The 25,695-nt window shown below is 42.0% G+C and overlaps 1 protein-coding gene across 1 annotated transcript in view; it reads right to left on the bottom strand.

Moving 5' to 3' along the window:
* LOC126267423 (nephrin-like) overlaps positions 1-22,688 on the bottom strand; it is a 1,327,372-nt gene extending 1,304,684 nt beyond the window's left edge. Inside the window, exon 1 of the mRNA XM_049972675.1 lies at positions 21,657-22,688. Within this exon, the coding sequence (XP_049828632.1) occupies positions 21,657-21,750 (94 nt within the window). The 5' untranslated portion in view covers positions 21,751-22,688. The remainder of the gene's footprint in view (positions 1-21,656) is intronic.
* Between the last annotated feature and the right edge of the window lie 3,007 nt (positions 22,689-25,695).

Below are 25,695 nucleotides of genomic sequence, written 5' to 3'. Positions count from 1 at the left end.
TTGATGCGGCCCGCCACGAATTCCTTTCCTGTGCCAACCTCTTCATCTCAGAGTAGCACTTGCTACCTACATCCTCAATTATTTGACGTATTCCAATCTCTGTCTTCCTCTACAGCTTTTGCCCTCTACAGCTCCCTCTAGTACCATGGAAGTCATTCCCTCATGTCTTAGCAGATGTCCTATCATCCTGTTCCTTCTCCTTATCAGTGTTTTCCACATATTCCTTTCCTCTCCGATTCTGCGTAGAACCTCCTCATTCCTTACCTTATCACTCCACCTAATTTTCAACATTCGTCTATAGCACCACATCTCAAATGCTTCGATTCTCTTCTGTTCCGGTTTTCCCACAGTCCATGTTTCACTACCATACAATGCTGTACTCCAGACGTACATACTCAGAAATTTCTTCCTCAAATTAAGGCCGGTATTTGATATTAGTAGACTTCTATTGGCCAGAAATGCCTTTTTTGCCATAGCGAGTCTGCTTTTGATGTCTTCTTTGCTCCGTCCGTCATTGGTTATTTTACTGTCTAGGTAGCAGAATTCCTTAACTTCATTGACTTCGTGACCATCAATCCAGATGTTAAGTTTCTCGCTGTTCTCATTTCTACTACTTCTCATTACCTTCGTCTTTCTCCGATTTACTCTCAAACCATACTGTGTACTCATTAGACTGTACATTCCGTTCAGCAGATCATTTAATTCTTCTACACTTTCACTCAGGATAGCAATGTCATCAGCGAATCGTATCATTGATATCCTTTCACCTTGTATCTTAATTCCACTCCTGAAACTTTCTTTTATTTCCATCATTGCTTCCTCGATGTACAGATTGAAGAGTAGGGGCGAAAGGCTACAGCCTTGTCTTACACCCTTCTTAATACGAGCACTTCGTTCTTGATCGCCCACTCTTATTATTCCCTCTTGGTTGTTGTACATATTGTATATAACCCGTCTCTCCCTATATCTTACCCGTACTTTTTTCAGAATCTCGAACAGCTTGCACCATTTTATATTGTCGAATGCTTTTTCCAGGTCGACAAATCCTATGAACGTGTGTTGATTTTTCTTTAGCCTTGCTTCCATTATTAGCCGTAACGTCAGAATTGCCTCTCTCGTACCTTTACTTTTCCAAAAGCCAAACTGATCGTCACCTAGCGCATTCTCAATTTTCTTTTCCATTCTTCTGTATATTATTCTTGTAAGCAGCTTCGATGCATGAGCTGCTAAGCTGATTGTGCGATAATTCTCGCATTTGTCAGCTCTTGCCGTATTCGAAATTGTGTGGATGATGCTTTTCCGAAAGTCAGATGGTATGTCGCAGACTCATATATTCTACACACCAACATGAATAGTCGTTTTGTTGCCACTTCCCCTAATGATTTTAGAAACTGTGATGGAATGTTATCTATCCCTTGTGCCTTATTTGACCGTAAGTCCTCCAAAGCTCATTTAAATTCCGATTCTAATACTGGATCCCCTCTCTCTTCTAAATCGACTCCTGTTTCTTCTTCTATCACATCAGACAAATCTTCACCCTCATAGAGGCTTTCAATGTATTCTTTCCACCTATCTGCTCTCTCCTCTGCATTTAACAGTGGAATTCCCGTTGCACTCGTAATGTTACGACAGTTGCTTTTAATGTCACCAAAGGTTGTTTTGACTTTCTTGTCTGTTGAGTCTGTCCTTCCGACAATCATACCTTTACGATGTCTTCACATTTTTTCTGCAGCCATTTCGTCTTAGCCTCCCTGCACTTCCTATTTATTTCATTCCTCAGCGAACTGTATTTCTGTATTCCTGATTTTCCAGGAACATGTTTGTACTTCCTCCTTTCATCAATCAACTGAAGTATTTCTTCTGTTACCCATGGTTTCCTCGCAGCTACCTTCTTTGTACCTATGTTTTCCTTCCCAACTTCTGTGATGGCCCTTTTTAGAGATGTTCATTCCTCTTCAACTGTACTGCCTACAGCGCTATTCCTTATTGCAGTATCTATAGAGTCTGAGAGCTTCAAATGTATCTCGTCATTCCTTAGAACTTCCGTATCCCATTTCTTTGCGTATTGATTCTTCCTGACTAATGTCTACTTTTCATCACTACTGTATTGTGAGTCTATATCTGATTGATAGGAAGACAATACGTGGCCACTGTTCGGTGAGTGGTAATAGTATGTAAAGGTAATTGCACGTAGGTCGCACAGCAAGAACATCAAGCCACTCCATAATGTGAAGTTAAGTTATGTTTCTCTCCTTTTCCGAATGAACTGTTAATATACAAGTGTTTTCTGTAGATCATTTTCGATTCCTGCCACTAGACATTCTTTTCCTCTTCCTTGTTTGAGTCGACGCTGACTCCCACAGTAGCCAACAAAACACAAGTATCCCTAGTTCCGTTTGAACAGTGTCACAAGCAACGGAAATTCTTGCCAGTTTCGACAGACCTACCGAACATAAGGCTGTTCACATAGCTCGTCATGAGAAAATCACGTGGGGTAAGAGCAAGTGAACATACTGGTCACGAAACAGGACCACCTCCGCTTTTTCTGCCTTCCAGGGAAAGTCTGGTCCGGGTATGCATGAACCTTCAGTCCAAAGTAAAGTGGGTTCCAAGGTGATGAAACCACATTCATTAACGAATAGGAAATGGGATATCTCTGACAAACGGTGCAATGATGAAATGGCTATGAGCACTATGGGACTTAACATCTGTGGTCATCAGTCCCCTAGAACTTAGAACTACTTAAACCCAACTAACCTAAAGACATCACACACATCCATGCCCGAGGCAGGATTCGAACCTGCGACCGTAGCGGTCACGCGGTTCCAGACTGAAGCGCCTAGAACCGCACGGCCACACCGGCCGGCTGCAATGATGAATTTAAATCGAGAAGAAGAAGAAACAGGCGTAGTACATAATGATTCACTTCACATGCCCGCACGTTGACAGTACATTGACTAATAGTTGATGGCTCTTCGCAGCTGTAACGTGGGTATAGCCGAACTGACGTCTTAGTAACAAGAGTCTCTACACATGAATTCAACTGTCAGATATATCAGAAATATTTTCGCTTATAACTTCCGTCTTGGTCGTTCCGCACCAAGGTGCCTTACCTCATATTTATACATTTACCCTTCTCCATCATCTGCGAAACATCATCAGGAATCTATATGTGAGGAAGGACAATGCATAACATAAATATTGATAAAGGTGTGTCACACATACGCACTGTTTTCTACGAATATCAAAAATAGCCAAATACAAATTAACGGCAAACAGCAACAGAACTGATGACTACGCAGTACTCGAACTGGAGATATCCCACTGTTTTAGAAGCCAAATAACACATGACGGACGGAGCAAAGTGCATACCATAGTTTGACTACTCTGACCGAGAAATCTGACCGAAAAAGTCTATTAGTAGCGTACGTGTGGATTTATTTCAGGAATAATCTTTTGAGAGTGTCTTAGAAATACAGGATTGTACTGATACCGAGTATGGACTGTGGGGGAAGTGGCAAAGGAGAGGATCGAAACGTTTATGGATGGTGTTACTGAATGATGCTTGAAATTAATTGAAGGGATAGGAATTGTAGAGGTTGCATATAGAATCAGCAAAGAAAGGATTACGTGGTAAGCAGGAGCTGTAGAAAGGAACAGGATGGTGAGACGTGTGACATTTCGGAATAACATCAGACACATAATGGTGTACATGGTGACCCAAAGCCCCATCAACACTTAAAAACCAACACTTCACGGAATAATGCAGGTGGAGTGGTGACAACAGTCACATATTCTTGTAAAGACACAGAGTTTTATTGAAACAGAAATACTGCACAAGATGAAGAACAGATAATGCTACGAATGATACAAAAACAACAATTAACACAACATTTGATTTTTAACAAGGACGATGTTCTTTACAACAGATTCTCAACATGTAGACCGTTATTCATCAACAATATCTATAGTCGAGGAACAATGTCGTGAAGATCACAGAACAGCTTGTCAGTAGATTTGGTGCCAAAATGTTATGCAGCACCACTGATCAGGTCAAACGATCGCGGTAGACCTGGGACTTCAGGTAAGACCTGGGACTTCAGGTAACCCCACAACCAAGAATCACGTGGCTTCAGGTCTGAGGACCTCGGAGGCGAGCATGTCCGCAAGAGATTTTTCACACGTTGAGCTGTATGGGGTACAGCGTTATCCTGAGCAAGATTCATGTCTTTCAGCAGTTGTTTATCACCCACACTAGGGACGATGCGATTCTGTATCATACCGGCGGACCTCGCCCCGTCACGGTTCCCATGGGGGTGTAACATGTTGCTTCCCAGGCCCATATGTTGGCCGTTTGCTACACTCGTTTTATTTCTTTGTTTTTTTCAATGAAATCTCATGTCATTTGGGATATGTGTGTCACCTCTCTGTCAACATTATTCCGTGAATTAGTGGATTTTCAAATGTCAACGAACTTTCGGGTCGTCTTCCACACTGAAGAGCCAAAAAACCTGGTACAACTGCCTAATGTAATGTAAGGCCCCGCGAGCACGCACAAGTGCCCCAACACGACGTAGCATGGACCCGACTAATGTCTGAAGTATTGCTTTAGGGCACTGACACCTTGAATCCTGCAGAGCTGCCTATAAATCCGTGCGAGAGCGAGGGGGTTGAGGTCTCTTCTGAAGAGCATTTTGCAAGGCATCCCAGATATGGTCAGTAATGATTAAGTCTGGGAAGTTTGGTGGTCATAGGAAGTGCTTGAACTCAGAAGACTGTTCCTCGAGCATCTCTCTAACAATCCTGGACGTATGAGGTGCCGCATTGTCGTGCTGGAATTGCCCACGTCCTTCGGAATGCACAATGGAGGTGAATAGATGCAGCTGAAATGACAGGATTCTAGCGTACGTGTCACCTGTCAGTGCTGTTTCTAGACGTATCGGGGGTTTCCATGTCGCTCCAACTGTCCACGCCCTACTCCAAAACAGAACCTCCGCCAGCTTCAGCAGTCCTCTGCTCACACGCAGCGTCCATGGACTCAAGAGGTTGTCTCTGTACCCGTACAAGTCAATCTGCTCGATAAAATTTGAAGCGAGACTCGTCCGACCAGGCAACTTATACCCAGTCATAAGCAGTCCAGTTTCGGTGTTGATGGACCCAGACGAGGCGCAAAGCTTTGTGTCGTGCAGTCATCGTGGGCAAACGAGTGGCCTTTCGGCTCTGAAAGCCCATATCGGTGATGTTTCGTTGAATGGTTCGCACACTGACACTTGTTAATGGCTCATCTTTGAAATCTGCAGCAGTTTGCGGAAGGATTACAGTTCTGTTACTTTGAACGATTCTCTTCAGTCATCGTTGGTTCCGTTGTTGGAGGCTCTTTTTCAGGCCACTACGAAGTCGGAGGTTTGATGTTTTACCGGATTCCTGATATTCACGGTACTTTCGTGAAATGGTCATACGGGAACACCCTACTTCATCGCTACCTCAGAGATGCTGTGTCCCACCGCTCATGCACCGACTATAACACGACGTTCAAACTCACTTAAATCTTGATAACCTGGCATTGTAGCAGCAGTAACCGATGAAACCACTGCTCCGGACACTTTCTGTCTTGTATAGGCGTTTCCGACCGCAGAGCCCTATTCTGCCTATTTACATATCTCTGAATTTGAATACGTATGCCTGTACCAGTTTCTTTGGAGATTCAGTGTACATGCACCATTAGTGGATGATATCGAGGGTAGGTTCTACTCCGAAGTGAAGAAACTGACAGAAGAGTGAATATCGGTGTATGCTGCATTATATCAGTTGGGCCAATCTTAAGACGGGTGACAGCCTCACACACTCTGAAAACAAAATTAATCTCTGTTTTTTTATTACCTGCCAAGACATTTACAGAATCTTACTGCTGAACTTGGCTTTCTCACACCCCCTTGTTTATCGTGGTATTAATTCATGTAGCGTTCTCTAATCCAAGGAAAAAGTATATGTAGTTCACAAAAACCTATCCAGGAGCAGTAATTTTCATTAACTATGTGACTTCCAATCTTTAAAGAAAAGAAAAAAAGAGCACCGATGCGAGGGCTTATGTCAGAGCACTTATTGTGCAGTCTGACTCGTGCACAGTTTCATGTAGCAAGTATTACTGTCGACAAAATGTTATTCATGCAGCTACAGGTGTAGCACCTTTTAAAAAGCATTACGTAACGTCGTTATACGAGTATATGTACATTGTATTAATTCCACGCCAGCAGAAAATTGATGCGGAAGTAATACTCTAGTACCTTACTACTTCAGTGGCGTTTTGGGTAGCAAAACCATCAAAATATAGAAATCGAAACAAGAAAATGGTTAACAACTATAATATCTAAGAGGGCCGTATATTCAAATATGCAGTGCAGCTTCGCGGACCTCATACTGGTTCCCAACAAAATAAGGAGTAAGACTTAGAAGGCAATCACTGATTGGACTTCTACCTGTTTCGAAGCCTGTCAGTGCATGTTTCGGAAGAGGACATAAATACCTCCCACATGAACGCCCGTTAAATGATTTGAGGTTCTATAGAGCGAAATACTAGGGTAGCTGCAGCGAAAGCGAGTCTACCGTTAGTGTCATTTAAAAGAGAAAATCGACGTCAGCAATATCAATCACACACCTGAAAAGAAACAAAGCCAATGTAGGCGATATGTATCTGTCGATGGCTTCGGCTGAGATCGTCGATCAATTAATTACTACGGTTACTGTGACGTAGCGTTGTTCTAAAGCAAATCGTTATTTGTTATAGACTTCGTACTTCGTGTGTGGGTCTCTAATAACGTCCTCAAGAGATTTTCACACTGCTGTTAGGCTTTTACTTGCGTAGAGATTTGCAGTTATCATTTGTGATCGTAAGTTCGTACAGACAGTGTCAGTTTGGATAAAATTCTTTTTTTGTTAGGCTGCGTCATTATTATTTTATAATGAAGCGATCTAACACCTAAAATTATTTTATTTAAAAGGTATTTCAAATACACCAGTAGAAAGAAATAAATTAAAAATATATTTGGTACTTTAGTCCATGATTGACGTTTTTAAAGACGCTTGCCGATGTAAGTACACAATTTTAATGTTTTAACAATAACGAATTTGTCACGCAGTCGTGTGATTGTGATCACTGTTAGCTAACGCAACACGATAGATGACTGCCTGCAGGGACTTTAGAAACAGTAACGGGGCTTGAGTTCGTTTTATCGTGGCGAAGTTGTCATCCACACGGCTACAGGTTTTGACTCGTTTCATACAACACAGCAGCAAAGCCTGGTTTCGATAATGCGCGCATTTCACCTACTCTGTTCCGCGGCACATTGTGCCCTTCGTGAAGTACAGCTAACCGCTGTCGCTACAATCATATGTATGCAGGTTCTCGCTTATTCATCACTGGGTGTGATTCGCAGTCAGTTGTGAAACAGAAGCTCTTTTCAATCGGATTGAACACAGTCCGTGGTGTATTATAGGGTGCCGGGCGACTAATTTCCAAATATCTAATTTCTATTCATTGCTTACGTCCTGTCACTGGATTCTGGAACGTACCTTTCATAGGGAGAAATCATGGAGTTCGTGTTTTAGGTTATGAGTGACATGTTATGTCTATTAGCCCCCTGAATTGGATGCATATCTTCCATACGGCAACTTTAATTCAATCTTTCGGCAAGGTAGTCCTAAATTAGTCGTCCAGCCGATGCATGAGATTTCCTTCGTCGATATCTGCCCTGTTCCGCTCCATCCTTCTGCAGCCAACCACATTTGCTACATCTGCTTCATCCCTGACTACAGCAATCAATGTAAGCACTTACCTAGATGTCAGACGTTATGGGGGCTAAGACTGCCTAACGTATAATTGAACTCCAGCACTCAGTTTCCTATGCTATATACCCCAGCAGACCTATGTTGCGTAAGACGTCTTCTATACGAGAACATGTCATACGTCTGGGCAGGGAGGAAACCGTTTAACCCTACAAATACGAAGGCATTTTCCACAATGCGTGCTACCGAGGGGAAAGGGTACTTTATGCCAAACCGAAAAAAATAAATAAAAATTATCGATACTTCTTCTTCACTTGCATTAACAACATACGTTTAGAACAGGTACTAACGTGAAATTAGGGTCAAGAACTTGAAAATACCTTTTAGCACACAATTTATTTTCAGTAACATGTGTTACCGACTTCATGAGTACGACAAAAAATTTAAGAACTACATATCTCGTTCACTGTTGGCCACTTTTACGTTCAACGTACCTTCTAAACAGAAACTTATGTGTACGTTACACACTTAAACCCGAAATAATGAACACGAAGCTCAATGGAGAAAGTGACATCAGCTACTATGAGTAACATTTTTGGGTTAAGTTTAACTGAAAGATTTAGAAAGTATAAACATGGAATCTGAGAATTTGTTAACAATAAACTTATTTTTCAAAATTTTAAGTTATGAAGTAACTGATTAAATTACAACATCTTCAGTAGGTGGCCATCTCTCTGCCTCTTCCCCCCCCCCCCCTCTCCGGCCTCCCACATGAATTGGTGTTACGAGGGTAAGGTAGAGTTGTGGGCCCTCAAGTGCAACGGTATGAACTGTGAGAGTGAGGGAGAATAGACTGTAACCTGAGGAAGCGAAGTAAGCAATGTGACGCCAGTAACAAGTGCCAACATCATAGGATAAATATCATAACTTTGTCCAAGGGCACTACCATCGGAGGTTTGTGTCTCTAGATGTGGAAACGAGAAATTAGGATAGAAACATGACTCCTCATAGCTTATGTCGTATAGTTTACTCTTGATCTGCCTAGTTGTTTGAAACGCCCGCATTCATCTTCTTCCACTAATGGTCCTCCCTCGGCTACTAATCTGCTGTACAGTAAGCAGATCCTTTTTGCCACGTTTATTGTTCTACGGTTCTATGAACCCAGCGTGATGGTCACCACGCCTGGCAATGTGGACCTGCGCTAGTCAAAATGGAAGCTCTCTTATCGCTGGCTGTGAAAAGGAAGACAGAAGGAAGATCAACCTGTAACGTCCTGTAGGCTCGAGTCGGATAAGGGTGGAGAAACGAAATAGGCAGTGATCAAAGGAACCATACCGGCAATCACCTGAAAGGTTTAGGAAAGTCACGAGAATGGTCAAACTCTCAGTGACCAGATAAGGATTTGCGCCTCAGTCCTCTCTAGTGCTTGATTTAAATAATGAAAACTGCACCAGTTACCTATGTATTGATGTTAAGAACAACGCGTTTCGAGAATTTACTCTCATTTTCAAGTGGATTTGAGAATTTCTTACGCTTTACCCACCCCACATACAGCTCAGCGCAAGCTACCAAAGCCCAGCTGAAGTTAGAATGAAAAGTTAAAGCGAAGGGAGTCATGCCTGTAACGTTATAGGAATTTAAAACGAGAAGCGCAAAAGTTCATAATGTCGGAAAAGAGGTCACTCAATCTGACAGATCCGTGTCAAACTATAAGCGTCGCATGGTGACCCAGCAGGCAGTTGCGCAGTCAAACTTAGCTCAAAGTAATTCTCTAATGAGATCTAGTCTTCGCTCCATCTTGCCGTAAACGTATCGTAGGTAGATATGACAAAAGTGCGGGTAGCCGCAAATTCGTTTGAAGTAACGTAGCTTTAAGAGCATTAGTGTTTAACATGCAGCTTGAGAGGAGAAGCGACGTTTTTATCATCGTTTTCTTCGTGATTATGTTACTTATCTCTTTCGTCTTTGGTTCATGAAAAAATTCATTGAGTAGACTACGCAGTGGTGATGGAAATAGTGAGATCCGTCCATGGAACCGCTTAGATGTGAACAGTTTCTTCACGTCGAATAACGACATCTTTCTTTACAGCTCTTACAGTAACGAAGTGCAAAGTTTTGTGTAAAGTTGGCAAACATTATCTAGATTTTACATCAAGCCAAAATAGCATCTGCATATTGTTAAAAGGAACTTTAGTGAATGTAGTCCATTTTTTAATGTCTCTTCCGCAAATTTGCTTGCATATCGGAAAAAAAACAGATATTGAAATATGAAATACGTAATACATATCTAGACGGGTAAAACGACGATTACAACAGCATTGAACATGCTGCCTCATTCTCCCTATTGCGGGAATTCCAATAAATGTTAGATGAATTAGGGGATGTAGACAGTGAGGTATGGATCGGTCAGGGATAGTGCACGTATAGACAGACATATTCCTGGAAACAAGTTCGAGTCCCTTTCAGTCACAAATTTTCATTTTTCACTGATAAGTAGTATATAGATACCTAATCCGATTTATGTCGAATAATTCAGAATCAGCCAATTAATTTCGTAATAGCTAATGGATATGTCACATTGAGTACTGAGTGTGTTGTTTCCTCTGTTACACTTCATCTGAAAATATGATGAATGTATAGTTAAGATTAATCAAATATTTGAGAACGATGACATGTTTGTTACTGTCTATTTCAGAGTGCTGCAAATTACTCGAGAGTTCTAGTTTTGTCTCGGTACGGAATAAACAGTTCATGAGTGCATAATGGAAACTAGTACTTACTCTCTGTTTGAGATTCGTCAAACCAATTGCTAGTCACTTTATTTTTCTCTTCAGTTTCTGTTACTACGGAACACGAAATTAAAGATTAGTTGCTTTAAGTGTCGTGGTACCTGGCAGTCTGCGTGCATCTTGTTGACTCCTGTCAATACTAATTTTACCTGTACGCAAAACATCTCGATAGCGTCATGTATTCTCTTGATAGCTGCCGGCCTTCCCAAATAAGCACTCCCCCTACGCGACATACTTCTCCTGCGGTATTCTACTACTTATGGGTGGTAGCTTGACTTCTAAATCGACAAGCTTTCTGTCGCGGCCGGCCGGGGTGGCCAAGCGCTTCTAGGCGTTACAGTCTGGAACCGCGCGACCGCTACGGTCGCAGGTTAGAATCCTGCCTCGGGCATGGATGTGTGTGATGTTCTTAGGTTAGTTAGGTTTCAGTAGTTCTAAGTTCTAGGGGACTGATGACCACAGAAGTTAAGTCCCATTGTGCTCAGAGCGATTTGAACTATTCTTTTCTTTCGCGTTCTGAGGCAACAACACAGTTTCTCACAACCGCGGTAGTTAGGGACACCACTGTCTTAAGACATTAATGTTTGAAGGCGTTAAGTTAGTATCGAAAAAGGGAAAAATAGGACCCTTATAGACACTGACAGAGTGTCAAAATTCTCATAAAAAAATCCCCGACACTTAGTTCAAAAGTAAGTCTGAGTGTGATGTCATACAGCCCACCATCCTCTCTAGACTATTTTCTATTTCTAATGCTGACAATACATTTCAATCCTTCAATATTTAAGCACAACCCTATGCACGCCTTTCTCACACGACGCCGTGAAAGCCATGGATAAAGGCAGTTGTGCAGATGCCACACTTTTTGACTTCGTGCAAGCATTTAGGACTGCACCAAAGCTTCCTAACGAAAGTAAAGTGTGGTATTAAACGAAATTCCTAACTCGATTCATTCGTAATGAGGACGCAGGTTGGTATCTAGGATGAAGGTCATCAATGTAGTAGTACAGGGAGGTGCGTTCATACATCTACATCCATACTCCGCAACTAACCTCGCGGTTTGTGGCGGACGGTACTTTGTGCAGCAGTGTCATTTCCCCTTTTCCTTTTTCAGTGTAGAAAAATTCGCTGGAAGAGCTATTTCTAGTAAGTCTGTATGGAATTGAATCTGAACCACTATGATTATATCTTCACTGTCTTTCCTCAGATATGCGCAGGAGGAAGCAACATATCGCTTGACTGTTCTAGAAATGTAAGCTCTCGGATTAAACAGTAAACCACATTATGTGGCTTTACCCGCCTTTAATTTTATGTGGTTGTTTCCCTTTAAATTGCTCCATATGCATACTCTCAGGTATTTTATGGAAGTAACTGCTTCCACTTGTTTCTTCTACAATTATGATAAATTAACGGACCTTTATGTCTACGTACAATAAATATGTTACATTTGCTTATGTAGAGAGCCAGTTCCCACTCTCTGCGCCAAATGTAAATGCATTTCGCTACAGTTTTCACGTGTCCGCAAAAAGCCGTATGGAACGTCCGATCTCAAGCAATACGTCGTTTATATATATTTTTATAGTGCGGAAACTAATACTCTTTAAAATGTTGGGCTCCATAAAGTCTCCTTTCTGTGCAGCGACCGTGGAATTAAATTATAAAGAATTTAGCAACCAGTTGCCGAAACATAATTTATTTATCTTGTTGCAAATCGTTTTCGACTGATATGTCATCAGCGGTGCTAAAACAAATACAAGAGACAGGGCATAAACAACAACTGCTTTAAAGAACGAAAAAATTGACAATAAAACAGAGTTACAGGAACTACAACATATACAGATGTCTGAAGTTAAAATTAATAGTCAAAAGATATCATTTTTCTAACCGATACATGCCATACGTAGAAGCACTATCCATGGTAGTTTTCTATCATGAAGTGACACATCACAGGTCAACACTACAACCAGACCACACAAGGTGGCGCCACATTGCAATATGCGTCCCTTATGTAAATTACCAAAGTAATGTAAAATACAAACAATCAGGAATACATCACATTACAATAAAATTATTATTACAGTGAAGGTAATTTATAATAGCAACCTACATAACCAAAACGAGTGAATATGACCGAAACATTGTTTGTTGTTAGCATCTGACTAACAGTGTTTCAGACATCCTTTATAATTTTAAACTAATGCTCCTGTAACACTCCCTTGGTGTACACTTTAATTTATTTTTACGTCTGAAGACTTCTCTTTGTTGAGAATGTCATCCTCTGTTTTGTTTGCTATAAACTCTTCATTCTAGTCACACACTTTTTTTCTTTTTTTGATACTCTTGTTGCCCATATGTGTTTAGTGATCTGGAGCCGCGCGGGGTAGCCATGCGGTTTCAGGCGCCTTGCCACGGTTTGCGTGGCTCCTCCCGTCGGAGGTTCGAGTCCTCCCTCGGGCCTGGGTGTGTGTGTTGTTCTTAGCGTAAGTTACTTTAATTTAGATTAAGTAGTGTGTAAGCCTAGGGACCGATGACCTCAGCAGTTTCGTCCCATGGGAACTTACCACAAATTTCCAAAATTTTTATGACCTGGGAGAATGTGCTAATACTATCACCAGATGTAGCTAAGATTATGAAATCATGTGTAGTGCAGGAAGGTATTTGATAAGGATCCAATTAATATTTCAGCATGACCTCACACACTAGTTAGTAGTAATGCCAAACAGATACTACATATAAGGAAATATTACGCACAGGGTGTCCAATCCAGTAACTGCATTGCATCGTGTTATCCTCGTGTAACAAGGTAAAACATTTGTTGGCACCTGTGGCCATTGTGTTCTATCGAGACTACGGTTTATCGTTCTACAATAATGCTGACAAATCGCAAAGATGTTACTCAGATAGGGAATCTATGGTTTCAGTACACAATGCAATACACGATCGTAAACGAATGACACAGTAATGTCGCAGTCCCAGCAAAAATAGTAATACCAAGAACGAGTTATGCAACCCAAACGAAAGGTGGTAGACGCGTTTCTACAACTGAAAGATTATATCAATTCAAATTTTACGCCAGTCGAATAAGAGTGGAGGTAGTAGCGCCACTATGAGAGCGCAAATCAGGTTTCATTTAAATAGAAGCTGTATCGGTCGTGAGCGATAGTTACCTTTGAAACTGGACGTCGTGAGTTGATGTAAGTCAAGAATGCCTTTAAGATGACAAAGACATCTCATTGAGTTTGAACGAGGCTAAGAGGATATGGATGCTCCTTCTGGGATGCTGCACAAGGAATTTATAGGAGTGTAGCCACTGAACATGACTGATGGCAGCAGTGACCACTAGAATGTACGGTCGGAAGAAGACGTGGTCCAGACGGACATGTGGCAGGGGAGACCATCATCTTCGGTGTACGGCATATGTAATAAGAATTTGAGCAGCAGTTGGCACCACAGTGACACATCTAACTGTTACAAATCGGTTACTTCAAGGACAGTTTCGAGATAGACGCCGTGCAGCCATACCGCTTACTGCGAACACCATCAATTGCGACTTTAGTGGTGTCAAGCGCGAGCTCATTGGTGGGCAGGGTAGAAACCGTTGTGTTTTCTGCTGAAAGCCGGCTTTCCTCGGTGCTAGTGATGCTGGCGTGTTGGTTAGCATGATACCAGTTGAGGGTCTGCAAACAACCTGTCCGCTTGCTAAACGCACGGGACCTGCACCTGGAATCGTGGTATGGGTGCAATTTCGTATGACAGCAGAAGCAACCACATTGTTATCCGACACGCCTTGACAGTAAAGCTGCGTGCTAGTCCGTTGATCTGACTTATTGTTCTGTCATTCATGAGCACCATTCCAAGAGGATAACGTTCGTCCACATACCGCTGCTTCAACCCAAAATGCTCTACTCAGTGTCGACATGTTGTCTTGGTCCACTCAGCTGCCAGATCTGTCGCCAATCGAGCACATATGGGACAGCACTGGACTCCAGTGCTATTTACTAACAACAATAGCGTCCCTTTATTGACCGACCAATTGCAACAGGCCTGGAACTCCATCTCACTCATGTATTCAAAATTCTGGTGGTTACACCGCTGAATTAATGTTCCAGCATTTAAAGTTTGCAATGGCTTGTCTCGGGCTTACATTAACCTGCCGTCTTTCAATCACAGCGACCACCGTTTGCGGCTTCCTTTGACGTGACTACGGAGGAAGTTGCGTCGGCAGTGGTGTGCCCCATGACAGCAATGGGTTAAGCTATGACACCACATCTATTCACACAAGTTCCAGTTCAGTGTAAATGATCACAAGAATGTGTGGTACATCGTACCACAGGATACAGAATCGTCACTATTTCGTTAATTTGGACAGCATCCGTTACATTTATGCCGCATTTAGACGATGGCTGTGCCCTGTCTTCAAGGTCTCCGTGAAATTATATTTCAGCATTATAGCGCAAGACAGCGTGTTGTCTGTGTTGTCCTGGCCAACTTCGATACACTGGATGTGCGACAGCACTTTCTCCAGATCCGCCATCCAAATAAAACATCTCGTCATCGGTTGCAAAGAGACTAGTTCATCACATCATACAGATGAAGTAGCATTCAATCACGTACCAGCTGTGACACATGTCTGTACTACATTTCGCGTTCAACACACCCCCACATTACAATCCGCATCATGTAGTCGTCTTTCCACAAGGTATACATGCTATACACTGACGTGGCAAAAGTCATGGGACACCTCCTAAAATCACGTTCACCCTCCTTTTGTCCTGCGTGGTGCATCAGCTGGACGTGACATGGACCCACCAAGTCGTTGAAAGTGTCCTGCAAAGATACTGATCCATAACCGTACTTAACTGCCAAAGTGATGCCGGCACAAGATGTGCATGAATTGACCTCTCGATCATGTCCCATAAATGTCTGATGGGATCTGGGTAGCTAAGTCGCTCGATTCGTCCATAACGTTCTTCAAACCAATTTAGAACAATTGTGGCCCGACGACATGACATTGTCGTTTGGGAACACGAAGTCCACGAGTAGTTGCCCGTGGTCCCCAAGTAGGCAAACACTACCTATTCCCGTCAATGAACGGATCAGTTGGACCTGAGGACCTAATCCATTCCATGTAAACACTCCTCACACCACTGTGAACCATCTTGCACAGTGCCTTGCTGACAGCTAGCGTCCATGGCTTCGTGAGGTATGCGCCACACTGGAATCATACCGTCAGCTCTTACCATCGAAAATCGGAACGTTTTCCAATCGTCTGAGGTCCAATTAATAAGGTCATGAGTCCAGAAGAGACGCTGCAGGCCATGTCGTCCGATTATCAGAGCCACCCGATTCGGTAGCCTGCTGCCATAGCCTAAAAACGCCAGATATCGTCGCACTGTCAGAACGGAGACGTTATTCGTAAGTACCATATTGATTTCAGCTTGGGTTTCACGCAGTATTGCTTGTCTGTTAGCACTGACAACTCTACTCTAACGCCCCTGATTCCGGTCGTTAAGTGAAGGCCGTTAGCCAATGCGTTGTTCATGGTGAGATGTAATGACTGAAACTTGGTATTCTAGGCACACTCTTGACACTTTTGATCTCGGAATTGAATTTCCCAACGATTTCTAATGGAATGTCCCATGCGTCTAGTTCCAACTACCATTCCGCGTTCAAAGTCTCTTCATTCCCGTAGTGCAAGTATAATCACTTTGGAAACTTTTCGCATGAATTACCTGCGTAGAACCGACAGCTCCGCCAATGTGTTGTTTTAAGTCTTGGTTACATGACGATACCGTCCTCCGCATATATGCCTGTCGCTATCTAATGAATTTGGCCAGTGCATGCATCCACTATTCTTTCTGGTGTTGTAATTTCTAGCATTGTTTTCATAAGCCCAGTCTATAAGAAATTTGTGTGCTGTTCACCAAAAGCATAAACAGATCTTTCTGGCAGATTAAAACTGTGTTTCGGATCATAATTCGAAACCGGGACCTTGCCTTCCTCTATCAAGTTTTCTGCCAACTGAGCTAACCAATCATAACTCATGACCTGTCCTCACAGCTTTATTTCGACCAGTATATCACTCTTACCTTCCAAACCACCTGCTGCGGCAAAGAATTTTAATCCGCCAGGAAGTTTCGCATCACTGCACGCTCTGCTGCGAAGATGAATATTCATTCGGGGAATATAAGCGTAGGTCAGTATCTTCGGTATAGTTATATGTATAACTCGAAGGACCCTCCGATATTTGGCGGTTCCCCCACTACATTTGGCATGCCTAAGGTGGAAGTGTTAGACCGCAGTCATGCCCCAGTGTGGCCACACCGTCTCAGGCGGCGTACGGCTCGGTGCTTAGTGCGCACCAGCCGCTGTTGTACAGTGCTGGCGACGCCCTTGGCAGCCGCTACTCTGCTCAGCTCCGCACGACCGGCCGACCACCCTTTAACCTTTCGCACTGCCTACTCGTCTGTGGCGACCGCAACGACTACCTCAGATCCCGACCGCACCGTGGGTGGATAAATCACTACTCATCTAACGTGGCTGATGGATCTTCACACCAGCTCTGGTGTAAACTTCGAGCTATAAGCGTATAGTGTGCTGAGCGTAGAGAAAGTGAAAGAAAAAAGCAATGAAAATTAGATTGTTACACATGTTGGCTGAGCAGGCTATGGAGGGTGTTTCGGGAGAATGGCAAATATTTTAGGATTTGGTGCTGGTTCAGATTAGTTAAAATGAAACATTCCATATACCATGAGTTCCACTTTTATTGGTTACAATAGTTCTCCTTGTTTACAAAGGTGTAGTGCGTTAAAGACATAATTATTCAGTTCAGAAGTTGATACTTCAGTTGCTATAGGTTTATTTTTTTGTAGATTTTCGTTTCTGTTTTAATATTCTACTTGATTTTACATGATCGAATGTTTCATCTGTGCAACTGATTGTAACGTGTAGACCAATAGTACTGTGCCGTGCGGGTCCTTATCTACACTGGTTTGGAAAAGAGCTACCAGCATTATTGGAAGAGATTTCTTTACCTGCAATCATGGCTCTGTTCCTATATCAAGACGGAGCACTTGCAAATTTTAGTCGTCAGGTTACACATCATCTAAACTAATCATTCCTCAAAAGGCAGATCGGCAGGATTGATAGCGTTTCTTGGCCACCAGGATCTCCGGACGTTACCCTCTTAGATTACTGCCAACGTGAATGGTTGAAAGGCAACGGTGTAAAGTAAAAATAAGCACAAGGATCGAATTAATCATTCGGATTGTGAATTGACCTTCGCCCATAAAAGAAAGCCCAGGCGTACTCAAGAGAGATACATGCGGTGTCTTGAAAAGAGTGCAACATTACATTTACGTCAGAGAGATGTGTAGGAAGCTAAATCTTGAAAAAATCAATTCCCTTTACTTAACACCTGTGAGCTTTTTGGAAGGGACCCGGGGGTGGGGGTTACCTGTATCCGTGTAAGCAATGAAAGCTAAAAATGTTACGGAATGTTTTATTCTGATTAGTTCTTACGGCCGCATCCTAAAATATTTCCTGTTGCTCTTGAAGCATCCGGTATATTAAGGTGAGCCCTCGAAGTGAACTAATCGTTGGATTTCCAAACGAAGCCCAAGTGACGGAGTGATTTATCCATGACGCTGCAGGAAATATATGATTTCATTCGCCATAAAAGCTCCTGCTGACTGGGTAATGGTATAAACATTTGGGTTACGCTTAGAAACGCACTGTGCGAAAGCTGCATAACCCTGACGTTAATATTTCAGCGACATTTATGCAAAAACACGAAAGAATATCCGTTACCAAACCAAAACATTACTAAGTGAAGCAATAATGAGTGGCAAAGGAAGTTTTAGTCGCTCTAGTGTTTAAAACTCATCTAATTCAATTGTGTTACATAGAACAACAAAGTTTATCAAGGAGAAAATTACTAACAACGAGACAGCCGAAATGTTTCGTTCTTCAAGAGCACATAAGTGCGCTGTTAGAAAAACAGCAGTAGCTTTTTTTTCTTTTTGCTGCAATGACGTCTTGGTTGCGACACTGTATCATTATGTACTTGGAAATTGCAAAAATGCTGCACTCTCGGATGTTTTATAAAAACTTAAGCACAAAGTGAGTGCAAACCACATCTGTAGTATTTTGATGGAAGCAACACTATCGCACCTGGGAGGAATTATTTCAATGAAGTATCCATTTTGGAACTCTGATCCCCAGAAATGAGTAGCAATTGATCTGCAGAGAACGACTGTTTGGACAATACTACCCATAAGAAAATATTTGCAGTAATTATGTTCTATACTACAGAAGATTGGTTGAAATGAGGGAATGATTGTTGCAATAATTACAAAGACAGTGCCATTGTAGCATTTTGGGGCTACCTGTAGTACCAGCACAACTTTGTGAAGAGACAGTGTAAGTAAAATGTGACGAACAATAATCATCATTGGTAAACTGTCACTGATTTGTACGCTTCATGAACATCACTGATGCTAGAGCGCATAAAGCAACAGGGAAAAAATTCGTCCATCAAATAAGATGTGAAGGTGATTGGACACACCCTAAACTGGTAATATCGAAATCTGATTTAATGTGACTCTGTTGAGCAATAAACTATTTTTAAAAGTAGTACACAAATGCAACAACCGAATTTTAAATTTGCTTAAAGCCTTACTGTGTTGTTAAACCGCAGACTTACACGCTGATTATTCTCATAGTGGGATTCTGGTGCCACGAGTAATGACCCTTTCGCCTCTACGATGAACTCTAGGATCTGCTTATATTGTGTCTAGAAATACAGTGTGAAATTTGAAGGTGTGTACGGTAAGAAACATGCTTGAAAGTAATTCCTACTAGTTTGCTGCTTTGTCTTAGATAGGCTTCTAAGAGCTGATAAATTCGAAATTCCGCTTTCACTCAGTTCAACTAAAGTCATTCCTAAAAATGTATCTTCTTATTTCAAAACAGTATTTTGTTAATTATACAACTGATAGACCGATCACCAATACTCATACACGGAAATTCCACAAATGTCGTGAAACATGTTCTTTCTTATTAGTTAAATCTACGCCTATTTTTACAGCACACAGAAATATTTTGTCTTATTCAATTTGTTTGTAATGATCACAACAAAGAGCAGCCGATGGTCACTAAAAGTCACGTCACCTTGGCCTCCTCTTTGGACGGAAGTTGTAGAGACCGTCGATGCTGAGCAGAGTTTGTCTTCGGAACCGATATCGATAAAATGCCTTGTGTTACTGTATAAAAGTATGAGAACCTCTTGGAATACTTATTAATACTCACGTAGTCAAAATGTCGCTTTTTCTCATGGAGTAGACCTATGAATCTCTGGATTACCATAGTGTTTCGGAAGCAAGAGATCAAAACATTACAGTTTCATTTATATGGATTTTAATACCCCGCTAAGTCTGTCTGTAACGTGATGTTTACGCTGGAGATTATATCGACCATTATCTTTTGAGGGATACCGGTCAGTTCTGTGTAAGTGACCTTGTTTCTTGTTTATCTAAAACCCGAGGCGTATTCGGAAAGTAACGTCCAATTACGTGCAAAATGGAAACCACTGTGAAAATGCGGTGGAACTTTACGCAGATGTGTTGGACAGTGTTTTTAGTATGCCTGTAGATCGGTTCACGTCGTCCTTTTCAGTTCAGAGCGCTACGTGATCACGTAGAAATTCCTATAAATAGAAACAGTATCTCCCGCTAGGTGTGTGGATCTGGTGAGACACTACGTCTGAAGCTATGCAGCCTTCATAACATAAATTTCATGCGTTTCTTTCAACATTTTGGCACAAACAACGAAAAGCAACCTGCGTAGATAATTGACGAAAAGCACAGGCGACTGCTCTCTGTGACGAGGGTACAAAGCCACGACAAATGTCCTCGTCGAAGAGGCAACTATTTAATGAGGTAGGTGGAAGGTGTGGCTAACTGTTAAAAATTAAATACACAATTTATTTTCGCTTTAGTTTTCATTTCGCGACCGATGGGACCTTACTTTCCGAACAGCCCTCGTAGTTGCGACTAGAGCTGATATCATTATAGACCGAAATCAAATACTACTTCTGAAGAATTAGTAGTCAGACACATAAACGGTGTATGCATCTAAGTTCAAATCTCATCAAAATGCCATACCGTCTTCGTGAAAAGCTACATTTGCATATGAAGGCCCTCACCCTCTCATGCTGTGCAAAAGGGTTTTGGTGTGAACCAACTAAACTGGTATAGTGAGACGAATGAATGGTTTATATGTTTAAAAATAATGTGAGGTTTCGTGCAGAATCACATTCTCTATCTTGAGAATAACATCTCACTGTTTCTTGAAATTACTACGTATTGACGTGATGCGAAGGCTGAGAGCACACCAAAGCAACTGTAATCTCTTCTAATTCTAATAGGTTTGGAGCAGGAGTTCTTTCTTGAGACTCGTTCGTCACCTATAGGACAGAAAGTAGATTTTTCTCATAAGAGCGCAACGACCTTGTAAACTCAGGAGCTGGGTCACTCGACATGTCAGACAAGATAGTTCGTGTTGCTGCTTTAAACCCTCGTAAAGACTAGCAAACTGGTGTACTAAGAAAGGTTAGATACTCTCACAACTGTTACATTTTGTTCGATGTTTCGAATTTCTGGAGGTTGGTAATAAGCAATATAAGATGGAAATTAACCCATCTTCATACCTCAGTAGCATACTACATGTTGATAAGAACAGAAATGTGTCACCTTTTCACTGCAATAACTTTTATTTTTGAAAGTAATAGGTGACATTTTGCACTGTAAAATTTTCGTGGTCTTCTGGCGATTCGATGGTCGCCAGGCTCTGGTGTTAACGTCAGAGAACTGGGACAAACGGGGATTCAGAGAAGCTATCCTCCTGTTTTTTTTAGCGGCAGTTGATGATGTCCTGAGGATGTGTAATTGGAGAGCTAATCTCGCTTATCAGTTCGAGCAACATGTCACATTCCACGAATAAAACTGGGGTGTATAGACTGTGTTATTCAGCTTTTAGGTGGTGCAAAATCGCCAGCCGACTCATTTGTGCATGGGGTGGTGCTCTTACCTTGAGCGTCGTTTCGACGTGCCTGGAGAGCGAGCACCGTCAGGAAGAAGAGCAGCAGCGGCGGCGGAGGCAGCAGGTGCGTCCGGCCGCGCATCTCGGGGCTCACGGCGCGCAGCGGCAGCGGCAGCGGCAGCGGGGCCCCTGGCTGTGCCTCATCTCCGGGAGCCGTCTCCGGCAAAGGCCGGACTCAGGCGCCGCGTTCATCCGTGGCGGAAGCGTCGAAATGACGCTACATACGCCCAATCACGGTCCTCTCTGGTGACGGTAGCGCTATTCAGGTTCTCCCCAAACACTAGCCAGAAAGATCCGTCCGTATAATGGGCACGAATGTAGAGGGCTTTTCCAATTGACGGGGTCACACAGGGGCTGTACCAGGTGTCACAAAGAGCTTATACCAGATAGGAAATATGTCGCCGTAAAAATCAAAAGCTGATGCCACTGTTCAGGTGGTAAACCTCATCTCTCTTCGGTAGTCTCGTTTTGCAATCTCTTCGGAGAATAGAGGAATTTTCTATTCTTCCTTTCTTTTCTCAAAGGTTAGATTATAATGAAAACGCACTTGTAAAAATATAGGTAATATACAGCAGTTGCATCCATGATAGTGAGGGTTCTTTAGACCAGTATGTAGCTTAGCGTAATGAAGTCATTGAAATTCAGCCTCCACAAGCCGAGGATGTCCATGCACGGCTCTAAGTGATCAAAAGTGATTGAAACTTCTGTTAAGATTCAGTGTTCATCCATATAAAGAGTACAGTAAGTAGGCGGGACTAAACAGGCATCGAGTATTACCGGCACTATATCGGCATTCAGGCTGCTAGGGTCTGCCTGTAATCATGAGTAGTTCATCCGTTAAGTAACGAGTAAAGCCTCCAGCTACGCGTCAGTGAACAAGAGGGAACACTGTGGCCGGCGCCGATGTCTGGCCGCTGGCTGCGAGACACAGGTGCGCGGAGTCGCTCGCCTTCGAAGCGAAGCGAAGCGCCGGCCGTCGCGCGCCCGACTGGTCGGGACGCTTGCGCAGCGCAGCACCGCCTGGCTGCCTATCTGCGCAGGCGCAGGTACCCGTTCGCTGGCGCGGCAGCGGCGGCCGCTTTCGCTGCTGCTGCTACTGCTGGCGCCGGCCGCCCGGCAGGTAGCCGGCTGCGAGGTGTCCGCCGCTGGTTCGCCCCTCTTTCCAGCCGCTCGATATTTAAAAAGTGGCTGTGCCACCACCTTGTAATGACGCGAAAGCAAACACGGCGCGGACTTGTTTTCCTTGCGCCTCATTACACCTCAAACCAAAAAAATGTTTCACATGTAAAGCGTTTGCATAAAGTTTGCGGGATGGTCTAAATTTCGCTGAATCCACAAGTGTCCCTAAAATAACAGAATTTCTGTAAATGTTTTATTTGATGTTATTTGACATTTGAATTACTGGTTTTCAGTTAAAATTTCACTGCTTCACCTCTAGTACTTTATAGAAAATTAGGTGTTTTACCTTTGTGCAAACGCAGCAAAACAATCCAGATTTTCCGACCAAAACGTTTTCGTTTTCTAAAACTGCTAATCGTACATCTATGACAGTTTTACTGCTGTTTTATTACTGCATGAAAATCATTAAAATAGCAATACAAACTGGAAAAATCGCTACCTGCTCAAATGGTCGTCTTTTTTCTACACTTTATCCGATGGCAGTACTGGGGAACTTTGTTCCACGATAATGCTTTGGCCTATTCTGACTAAGGATCCATCCCAACAGAAAAATAAACAGCTGCGCAGTTACAGTTGCTCCAAGTGTTGAAAATCCAGAGTATCCGGAATGAATGTGACTAATTTTGGCATTGCATTAACCGGATTAAATAGTTCGTGTGATTGGCGACATAATGTGATGGAATCTATTTTCCAAGTCGTATTACTACTTTTATCATTACTACGCTGTAGTAAAGCTGCTGTTACAGTTACATATCTCTAGTATTAATTGTCTTCGAGAGAAAAACTTGTTATCCAAATGGAAGAAGTTAAATCTCCGAGAGTACTCTAGCTATACCAATGAATCTTTAACTGTAAACTTGTAATCCTGATGTGTAATACCAACAAGCAAAACACTGAAGCGTTGTTCCTGAATTTTCACCAAGCTTTCAACATCTAAAATTAAAAGTTTTAGTATTTTACTTATTTAAGTATTTAACATGCTGCATTACATTGTAAAAATTAAATTTGTCAAGCTCAACTTAAAAAGTTTTCTCTAGAAGTTTACATTATAAAAGATAGTACAAATCGTATAGGTACATCTATGTTATGTTTTTCCAAATACAAAATTTGAATATACAAGACTTAACAATTTACTGCAATGTCACATTCGTATCTATATGTGCAGATTCTTATCGTGAACTATTATTACAAATATGATAGCCTTCTACCACACAGTCAGGTTTTTAGAGCATGTGTGAAATGACAGTTGACACCAAGGTATTGTCATGCAACTGAGGATTTTACAGAATTAGAAAATTTTGATTTTATGTACTTACTTTCTTAATTAAGATATTGCTGTTGCTTCGTTGAATGTGCTCTTGCCTTTGTACTTTTTTGCAGTTTGTTTTCATTATTTCACATTGTTGGACGACGCTCAAAGAACAGAACCGGTCGGAATAAATAAGAATTTATAATACAGCTCTGTGTCAAACATTTGCTACGATATATTTCTGTTGTTGTTAGGCGCGTAAAACAAGAATTTATAAGCTCTTTAGGAATATCCGTCTTATAGTGGCTCATCCACATAATTTTATGTCCATTCTAATTTCTTATTACTTTTGTCCTGTGATAGCTCCTCACAATTCACAATAAAAGAGAATGTAAGAAAGAGAAAAATATCTGAGAGGGAGTTCATATTTCATACTGGTGATAGGACGACTAATGTACAGAAGTCGTTCAAGGAATACAAGTAACTAATTATAACAGTGACAATATATGCTTTTATCCGTTTTTACAGCGAAGGTAGATTTCCATCACAGAATAACTGGGGTACTGTAACTGGGTGTTGTCAAAACAAGACACTCGGTATAGACTGCATTCCCTCAGAATTACTGAGATCCTTCGGCTTCGCCACTACATACCTTTTCGACACGGAACGTATGATATGTAAGGAATGTGAAATATCCCCATGCTTTCAGAAAATGAGTAATAAAAACAACTGCAAGGAATGCTGCTGCTGATAGGTGTGAATAATATTGAACTATCAGTTTAACAAGTGATGCTTGCCAAATATATGTAGCAACAGACAACGGAATACAGCCCCTATCAGTTATCTTAAAAAAATGTTACACATAGGCAAATCTAAGTATATTATATAACTAGAATTAGAGAAAGCTTTTGACCATGTTGATTGGAATACACTATTGAAAATTATGAAGGTATCAGAGGTAAATACAGACAGCAGAAAGCTTGTTTACAACTTGTACAGATACCGCAGTTATACGAGTCACAGGAGAACTTCAAAGGGTGGTAGTGGTTCAGAAGGAAGTGAGAAAGGTCTCTAGCCTGTACCTGATGCTATTCATTCCGCACATGTAGCAAGCAGGAAAGAAAACCAAGGATGAATTTGTGAAGAGGATTCAAGTTCAGGGAGAAGGAATAACATCGAGGTTTCCTGATGTCACTGTGATTCTTTCAGAGACGTCAAAACACTTTCAAGACCAGTTGAAGGGAATGGTCAGCGTCTTGAACAGAAATTAGTAGAAGAGCATCAAAAACTATAAAGTGAGATGAATGGAATTAGCTGAATTAAGACAAGCAGTACTGAGGTAAGTATATTAGGAAATTAGATACTAAAAGTAACAAATGAATTTCGTTATTTGAGCAGTAAGATGAACAGTTCGAATGGCTCTCAGCACTATGCGACTTAACGTCTGAGGTCATCAGTCGCCTTGAACCTAGAACTAATTAAACCTAACTAACCTAAGGACATCACACACATCCACGCCCAAGGCAAGATTGGAACCTGCGATAATAGCGGTCGCTCGGTTCCTGACTGTATCGCCTAGAACCGCACGGCCACTCCGGC

The sequence above is a fragment of the Schistocerca gregaria genome, chromosome 4, assembly GCF_023897955.1.
Source record: "Schistocerca gregaria isolate iqSchGreg1 chromosome 4, iqSchGreg1.2, whole genome shotgun sequence".
NCBI lineage: Eukaryota > Metazoa > Arthropoda > Insecta > Orthoptera > Acrididae > Schistocerca > Schistocerca gregaria.
This window is presented reverse-complemented; position numbering and strand designations above follow the sequence as displayed.